The sequence below is a fragment of the Urocitellus parryii genome, chromosome 5 (genome assembly GCF_045843805.1).
Source record: "Urocitellus parryii isolate mUroPar1 chromosome 5, mUroPar1.hap1, whole genome shotgun sequence".
NCBI classification, from domain to species: Eukaryota; Metazoa; Chordata; class Mammalia; order Rodentia; family Sciuridae; genus Urocitellus; species Urocitellus parryii.
In genome coordinates this window covers 82,119,473-82,128,776 of record NC_135535.1, presented here as the reverse complement: position 1 = coordinate 82,128,776, position 9,304 = coordinate 82,119,473, and the positions used below count along the sequence as shown (strand labels likewise).

At 38.4% G+C, this 9,304-nt stretch overlaps 1 protein-coding gene across 1 annotated transcript in view; it reads right to left on the bottom strand.

The window, feature by feature from the left end:
• The window catches only part of Ovch1 (ovochymase 1), a 57,035-nt gene extending 49,293 nt beyond the window's left edge, over positions 1 to 7,742 (bottom strand). Inside the window, 6 exon segments of the mRNA XM_077799071.1 lie at positions 348 to 499; positions 1,801 to 1,896; positions 5,630 to 5,802; positions 6,536 to 6,633; positions 6,933 to 7,048; positions 7,679 to 7,742. Coding sequence (XP_077655197.1) covers positions 348 to 499; positions 1,801 to 1,896; positions 5,630 to 5,802; positions 6,536 to 6,633; positions 6,933 to 7,048; positions 7,679 to 7,742 — 699 coding nt within the window.
• Between the last annotated feature and the right edge of the window lie 1,562 nt (positions 7,743 to 9,304).

The following is a 9,304-nucleotide window of genomic DNA, read 5'->3' as shown; positions in this document are numbered from 1 at the left end:
TTTTTCAAACATATTTTGCATTAAAGGAAAAAAATATTATAGTGTTTAATGAAATGTGAAATAAAAAATAATTCCCAGCTGGATTTATAAAAGATTATCATTTTGATTCCATTAGATTGGAAACACTGAAAATAACCCCTGTCCCAGCTCACCAAAATACTGTGTAGAAATGGGCACAGGAAAGAATTCTCTCAGTTCAGACCAAGCACATTTTTCAATAGAAGCCAGATGGAAAGATGAGGGGAAAAGGAACTTTGAAGTAGTAACTCCCCAAAGCAGTCATGGGCAAAGGCAGAAACCACTTTAACCCACTTTACTAAATAACTAGCTGGTTTATACTTTGGTACCTGGCAGGCATCCTTTCCCTGCTCAGGAAAACTGGCACACAGCAGGGTCCTTCCCAGAGGAGGAAGGTTCATACTCTTCAGCACAGAATTACACATTCTGTCATCCATGATGGAAAGTTCCCCTTCTTGTAAGACATTTGAATACTCAGAATCTATAGAGAGAAAACTGACAGATAGTCAACAACTGTCCCCTTTAAAGCAAATTAGTGAGTAGCCCTCACATTTAAAACTCTCTCAAATAGATTTTAAGCCAATGTAGAAGATGCATTTTTTGTTGTTTGTTTTTGGTGTGAATTATGTTTCAAGGTCAGATATGTGATAATGGACATCATTAAGAAATTCAGATTTCAGGTTACAGGCAATTGGCTTTTCTTAACAATATGCTTAAATGTTTCCCCAAGAGGAAAACTAGAGTCAATAAGGCAATGTTTCATAAAAGTCTGTTTTAAAAAATCATAATTTTAAGCTGTGTTGACATACAATTGACAAATAAGTATTATTCATATTCAAAGTGTATAATGTGATGTTTTGATAAATGTATAATTGTGAGATGACATCCACAAACATGATAGCACAATTATCTTTTTTCTTATAGTGAAAATACCTAAGATTTGTTCTCCTAGCAAATTTCAAGTGTACAATAATTATTGCCTATAGGCACCATATCATGCATTAGGTCTCCATAACTTATCATATAATTGTACTCTTTGCCCAATATTTCCCCATTTCTACCATCTCCCAAGCCTCTGGAAGTGACCCTTTTGCTGTTCTTTCAGCTGCACTTTATAAAAGGTCATGATATTAAAAACAAGGAAGCTGGGGCTTGGATTGTGACTCAGTGGCAGTGGCACATGCCTAGCATGTGCGAGGCACTGGGTTGGATTCTCAGCACTGCATATAAATGAATAAAACAAAGGTCTATTGACAACTAAAAAAATTTAAAAATTTATAAAAACAAAAATAAAAAAAACACAAATACAAATAAAATCAAGGAAACTTACTGATTCTATTTCCTGATTACTCTTTTATCATATTCTTCTAAAAAAATTTTTTTGGTAGTTGTAGATAGACAGAATGCCTTTTTTAAAATTTTGTTTCTGTTTTCTTTTTAAATGTGGTACTAAGGATCAAATCAGTGCTTCACACATGCTAGGCAAGCTCAACCACTGAGCCACAGCTCCATTCCTACTATATTCTTCTTTATATTCTTCATACCTCCAGCTTCCTTTATCTGATGTACCTAAGCACAACGACAGCAGCAGGAGTGATAGGAATAGGTTTTTTCCTAAGTGTGAGATGTCTATGGTGAAGACTACTAGAACTCTTCACTGGGTCAGAAATTAGACAGGAAAACAAAAGGATGAATCATTCATGGTCAACAAAAATCACTTCTGCTTTCTCTGTGTATACAGAGACCTGGAGAAAGTAGTGTGCATTTTTTGATGCCTCTTACTCTCTGTAATCTTGCCCCATCCACTGGCCATGCAAAGAATTCCTGCTTCAAATCGATCATCTCTGTGTGGAAGACAGATTGGCTGAACAGCAATTCCTGAAACAAAAATCACGAGGTTTGTGAATAGACAAATGACACCAACTATATTTGGAAAAGTAACATGTGTTTGATTTCATGGATTTCATATTTTTATAAATGTCACTGTTTCCTAAATGTCACTTCATAATTATAAGAGAAGAAAATGCAGAAAAAATAAATCAAGGAAAAAAATCTAATTCACTGTTCTGCATAACCACCATGAGCCCCCCCCCCCCCCAAACTACTCAAATTTCAAGTGTATACTCTCAATTCTGATATTTTCATTTAATAGTTATTGAGCACCAACATGTGGCAAGCACTCTTCCAAACTTCAATGAATGAATAGGAAAATCCTCTCCCCAACCCCTTGTGGAGTTTATAGGAGAAAGAGGGGGGGGGAGGGAGGGAGGGAGAGAGAAATGGGTGGGGGGAGGTACAAACAAACTATTTTAAGTGCTCTGGGGAAAATAAGTAGGTGGAGGAAGAAATTTGGGGAGGATGGACGGCATGGGGGCTATAGTTTTATGAATTGTGGGCATGGTAAGTCTCATGGCGCTGGTGACATTTGAGAAAGGTCTTGAAATTGAGGGAAGGAATCATTCAGTTCTCTGGGCAGAAAGCATTTGCTGAAGACAGTGTAGAAAATCTCTTTTGTGAGACCTTGGCACACCTATTTGGGAAGAATGGAGAAGCCAGGATGGCTGGAGCATATTGAGCAAAAGGAACTTTAACAGAAGATGAACACAATTGGGCTTAGATTCTAATGGGGGGGAGGGAGGGGGAGGGGTGGAGGAGATATTATTGGGGAACCACTGAAGTGTTTTGAGCAGAGTGACGTAATCTGATTTACATGTTTAAAAGAATTATTCCAGCTGCTGGGTTAATAATAAATATTAGGGAAGCAAAAGAAGAAACCTGATACTTTAAGAGATTTTAAAAATTAACCCTGGCAAGAAATGATCGCACAGCCTGGGTAAGATAGTTGAGTGAAGTGAAGAAGGCAGAAGCAACAGGATTTTTGGTGCATTAGAAAAACAATCAGGGATGAAAGAAAAATCCAAGACAAGTCCAAAATTTTTAGCTTAAACAATGAAAAGATGGAGTTGTCACTAACCAAGATGAAAGTAGCTGTGGGAAGAGTCTATGTGAGGGGATAATTAGGGTTGCTTTAAACATATTGAGATGTGGATTAGCTGTCTAGGTAGATGACCCTAACCAGTTGGTTATGTACATCTCATCAATTCTAGAAGGATAATGCAAAAAGGATAATAAAAAACCTAGATTATATATATAATTATTCTACATTAGCATACATTATATATATTCCATTTCATATTATATATTATATACATTATATATTATTATACATTTTATAGATATATTTGTGTGTGTGTATGTATGTATCTCCATCCATCCAGGATCTAGGGGGTTAAAGCTATGATCCTGGATAAGATCACCAAGAGAATGAGGACAGACTGAGAAGAAGTCCAGGGCTGAACCCTGGGGACTGCAACAACACAAGACAAAGGGATGAGGAATCATCACAGAAGACTAAGAAAGGGTATAAAGGGGTGGAGGAAAACCCAGCAATTCCTTGAATATAAGGTAAGAAGATATTTCTAGTATGAGCAGCACTGATCAAAACTCTTATCAAGAAAGACAAGAATTTAGAGTGAATCTTCTAAGCTCTCAGGTAGAGATTATGGTGACAATGACAGGGGTGAAGTTGGTGGAGTGAGTCTGAGGGACTTGAACGTCCAGTAGATGTTTCCAACCTATTACAGAGAACTGAGAGGAAACTGGCATATTTAGCCTAGATGACTCTTGATAGTTTTCTATAAGAAGTGGGGTGATGATTTCCCTTGATAGATCATTCTAGCTTGATGACACCAGCTTGGTGACCTTGGTCTCCTATCTTCTGACTTTCATCATTCCTGTTGAGAGGTCAGCTGCAGCCTAATTGTCTTCCCTTTTTATCAGTAGTTTGCTTTACTATTCCCCCTCGACCCCCTCTAGATTCTTTTGAGATTCACTCTATTTTAGTGTCCTACATTTTCAGCATGACAAGTCTATAAATAAAATTATTTTTAGTATCATGGTTGGACTTACTGTGCTTTATAAAACCTAAAGATAAATGTCTAAGTTACGATTAACCCTCAGCCACTTTCTATTAAATTATATCTTCTCCATAATTATTCAGGGCCAAGGATTGAACCCAGTAGTTGCTTAGGGCCTAAGATGCTAAGGCTGGCCTTTATCTTGAAATCCTCCTGCCTCAGCCTCCCAAGCCACTGGGATTTACAGGTGTATACCACTGTGCCCAGAATAAGGATTTGCCTCCTTTTTAAAACATTTTTTTTTTTGGTACTGGGGATTGAATCCAGGAGTGTTTTTCCACTGAGTAAATCCTCTGCCCTTTTTAAAATTTTTATTTTGATACAGGATCTCCATAAATTGCTAAAATCCTCACTAAACTGCTGAGGCTGGCCTCAAACTTGTTAATCTCCTGCCTCAGCCTCCTGAGTCACTTGCATTATAGGTGTGTTCCACCACATCTGGCTTATTCATGCTCTTTATAAAGCTCAAATTGGATATATACTGTATCTTTCAGTTCATCTTCTCTATGCCTCACTTTCATTTGGATAACCATTTCAGAACTTGTAGTTCCCTATATCTAATTTGATCCGGTAGACAATACTTCTATTGAGTTTTAAATTTCATTATATTATTTTATACTTCTTTATTGGTTCCTTTCAAATCCTTCCACCTAATTGTATTTTGTTCTTTATAATTTTGATATACTTTTGCCTCTTTAAGTAAAACATGCTTGTTTTGTATTCTCCACCTCATTTTGACATATGTAATTTTTGAAGGTCTGATTCTGGTGGTTAGTTTTTCTAACTTCATGTTTGGCTGATTTCTCTGATATTTGTGTGTTCATATTCATTAAAACTTTATACTGAAGCTAGAATTTGAGGCTCATGTTTTCAGAGAGAATTTACTGTTGCTTCTGCCAGAAAACCCCATTTAACTCACCTGGAACCATTTTAAACTAAAATCTTGGCTTGGAGGGCCTGAGCCACACAGGTAATGTCAATTTCAGCCCTGAAGCTGAATAAGGGTTGGTTCATGATTGTAGATTCCTATAACTCTATGTTTAGGGCCAAGGTTCAAACAAGTAAGATTCCACTTTCTATGGCATATTTTTCTCAGTCCACCAAAGCATCACCTTTCAGAATGTCCCAGGTTCTTTGCAACTACATTCATGGCCAGGTAAACCCCTAGGATCTTAAAGATCAATTAGATGCCTAAGAACAGAAGCTTGCTTCAATGACTGGCTACTCCTCTAGATTTGTTTTCATTCATTTTGGCCACATCCCTGCCTTTTCTTGCATTAAAAATAGCAAGGGTTTTAGTATTTTATTCAGAAGGCTTAATACTTGTGCTAATAGTGTGTTACATATTTAGTACCAAAAGTACCATGGTTAGAACTGATGTTGAGTACAGCTTATTCAAAGATACTGCAGTACTTAGAATGCTACTGAGAAGCTGAGCATACATATCTTGTGGCTGGGATTCAGATTGTACAGTAGTTTATTGTTTCATAGGCACTAGACTGAATAAAACTTTTAAAAGAGAACAAAGCTTACTTCTATTACTATTCTATTACTAGACGTATTTACAAAAATTGAACTTGTACTTAAGTTTTCCCCATTGTATTTTTGATAGTTAAAAACCTTTAAATACTTACCAAACTTGACTTTGTGTTTTAGATATAGCAGTGCAATATCAAAACTCATATATCCAAGCCTGTTGAATTCAGGGTGAATAACAATTTTTAAGACTGGAATATTCTGCTCTTGCTTTTCTTTCTGAAGTAGGTTGTACTCCCCAGCCGTCACAGTTAGATTCTTCAGTTGCTTCCTAAAACCAGAGAAAAATGTTTCAATAATTATTTCCCCCCGGGTTTCATATGATTAAATGAAAAGGGATTATTAAGGCTTTAAGCATTTCTGAGTCTTGAAAGAAGGCACTCATTATTGGTTACTACTGTCATACATTCCTAATTTTTGGATCTATTAAACGTAAGTGGTTTTCAGTCATGGAGTGTTTGCATTCTTGTGAACACTTTCATTTACTGCCATCAATTCTGATTATTTAAAAGTTTTCTACTTTTCTTCATTTGTAGACAAGCCAGTCTATACATGCTGCACTGTTTTTAATAAGATATCAAAGTGGCTTCCCAGCACTGCCCCTTTTTCCTATTTGTATCTTCTTTTAACCAAGTATTTATTATTTCTGCAGTAGTTTTCACTCCTAATGATTTAAACCTAGGTTATTGAAACTTTGGAACATACATTTAACATTTGATGTTAACAATTAACCACCACCCTTAGTCAACCACTAAATCCACAAATCTAAATCATAGATGTTTGAGATCTTTGAGGGCATCTCTGTGTAGCAGAGCAGAAAGCACAGGACATCTTGAAGCAGAGATAAGTTTCTAGGAATGAGGACGATCAGAGGTTGAGTAGAAATGTGGCAGAGTGAAGAAGGGGACCGAGGTGTATCAACCCTACATGATACATGAGCATCTCATTTCCCAGTACTGTAGCCATGAATCAGGGTTTGACAAGTATCAGAAATCACAACTTACCCATCAAGACTACTCAGGCAGTGTGCTGCCGTGACAACCCTATCATCTTCAATCAAACTTCCTCCACAGATGTGGCGCTCACCCAATTTTAGGGAGACCTGCCCAAGGAGAAAGTTAGGAACATAATATATATCTCCCCATTGATGCCATCTCCTTTTGAAACATTTGAAATTAATTCTTCTAATCTGATGTGATATTCTTAAAATACTGATATAAATTGGATAGTAGGATATACATTCCCATGAAGTAAACTTATTGGTGGAGAGGTAGAAAGGTGTCAGGAGAAGAACAACACATTCACCTGGGGTCTTGATACTCGAAACAAAAGAAATATTTCACCATTTTCTCATTAAAAACAACAACAACAACAACAAAACAACGTCTTTGTTATTCTGACCTGCCAGGGTTGTCCACCAACTGTTGAATTTCTCCAACTAATTCCGGAGAAGAACCTGGATTCCACAGTAGGCTCCTCACTCTTCCAATCAGCTGCACGAATTCCATACTTGAGTCCTGTGTACAAGGACATAGACACATATTCTGGACTCACCCAGAGTGCCTTGTTTAAGGGTTCCCTTCCTCGAAATTGCACGGCCAGATTTTCCTGCCCTGGCTATCATTCCCATGGCACTCAGCTGCAGGCATTCCCTTTCTCAGTTATGTTCACAGCCATCTCTGCTCCACTAGGTCTTGCCTCAGGACTTCTCTGCTTGCCCTTTCAGCCCAAACTACCTTTACAGGAGGAGGCGGGGCAGGAAAGAACCTGCTTTGCTTTTGGTGAATGGCTGGTGCTCACTCTGGGAGGACGCGCACATCATAGATGCAGGTTTTATTAAAGTTGCTGGGGAACAACATAGGCCACTCCTGAAGAGAGAAACGGGGCTTTCCAGTTCTCCCACCTGATTGTGTTTCCTTGGAGGAGGAGACTCCGTAGCACAAATGTGGTTAGCAGAACTCTAGAATCCAAAGCATTTCAAAAAGGAAACCTGCCCAGGCCTGCCTTTGGGAATATCTGGGCCTTCCCTTACCTGCTTTCTTCCCAGGACTAACCACAACACTGGGAAATACTAGAGAAAGGAGTGGTGAAGTGGTCCCCACCCAGCATTCTTGGCCCTGGTGTCTGCGTCCAGGGGTCCTGCTCACCCAGGCTTTGGCAGAGGCCAATGGCAAGTAACAGCAGCAAACCAGCCCTGGCCAGCGTCCCCATGCTTGCTGGGGATCTCATGAGTTCTCCTCTCAGGATGGGAAAACAGAGGGAGGAATGTGGGCTCTGCTGCTCTTTATTCCCAACCATCCCACCAATGGGCTGCACCTGCCATGGTCCCTGGCCTTGCAGGTGTTCTTCGTGATCATTCCATCCTGAGCTGTTGCCACTCTCTGGCCACTCGGTTTCTGTGTATCTCCCACACCCCCCTGGTCCTAGAGATAGGCATGAGGTGTCTCAATGGCAGGAGGGCCTCTCACATATTTGCAGAGGTCACTACCAACTGGACTGAGGAAGAAGGTGATTATTAGCTGGAGCATTCTAACAAATTCTGTCCCAGAACAGAGAATGTAGGCCAAACCTGGCGTGTGTGTGTGTGTGTGTGTGTGTGTGTGTGTGTTTAAAAATGAGCCTTGGTCACCTTAGGAGACACAGAGAGGCACACTTATGAAAGACAGTGGAAGACTATTGACTCTTAATTAGTGCTTCCCTTCTAAGAACCTTGATGAAATTATTAACCTTCAAGAGTTTTCTACCGGATAGAAAAGATGAAGTTTATGTTGCTATTGCTTTTCTTCTGGCAGTATTATTCATTATTAGCTTCAACAGAATGGGCCAAAGCTGTAGAATCCATCATTTAATTAATAAAATTAACTCATTGGTGAGATTATAATGTCAGTATTTTTTTTTCACAAATATTGTTTGATGATAAGCCTGAAATTGGGAGAATAAAGCCAGAATTTGTAATGGACTTATATTTTATGAGAAAATTAGGGCAAGACTAAGTGGACATTATGCATCAACTAGCCTGGACATCTACCCCCCACACTCAGTTGTCTCATTTCCATGTAAAACAGAAATAAAAGTTCCCTCAGATAGTGGGTAAACAAGGCGAGGGAGATAGGCATCAGATTGGAAAACAGAAGACTGTCAAGATAGTGACAGTGCATATGCAGATACATGAGCAGTTGACATTTACCCAGTGGGGACAATGACCCCTGTAACTGCAGAAAACAACTTTTGGTGAAAGGCCTGAAAAATGTGACTAGCTCCCAAAATTGAATTTAAAGTTCAAACTTTCTTGTCCCATGAACCAAGAAGGGATTTCGGTGATTTTTATCTTCCAAGTACCATATCATTTTGAAAAGCTCTAGTACTGTCCATTATTGTGGACTTTAGCCATCTGTGGCTATTTAATTACAGTTAAATCAAAGATTAAGTGCTGCATTTCAAATGCTCAATAGCCACCTGTAGATGGTGGTTACCTATAGAACAATGAGATATCATTCCCATCACCATAGAAAAGTTCATTGGACTGTACTGTTCTCGAGAGTAGTGCCATTTTATTTTGATTATGTTTCTTTTTTTAAAAAAATATTTATTTTTGCATTATAATTCTTAATACACCATTATATCATAATTTATCATATCTCTGATTATATATAAGGTATGTTGACACCAAATTCACATCTTCATACATGTATTTTGTATAGTGATGAGGGTGATTATCAGTTTCTAATGGTCACTTGGAGGACAGTTTGGGTAGATGACTCCTGAGTTTCAAG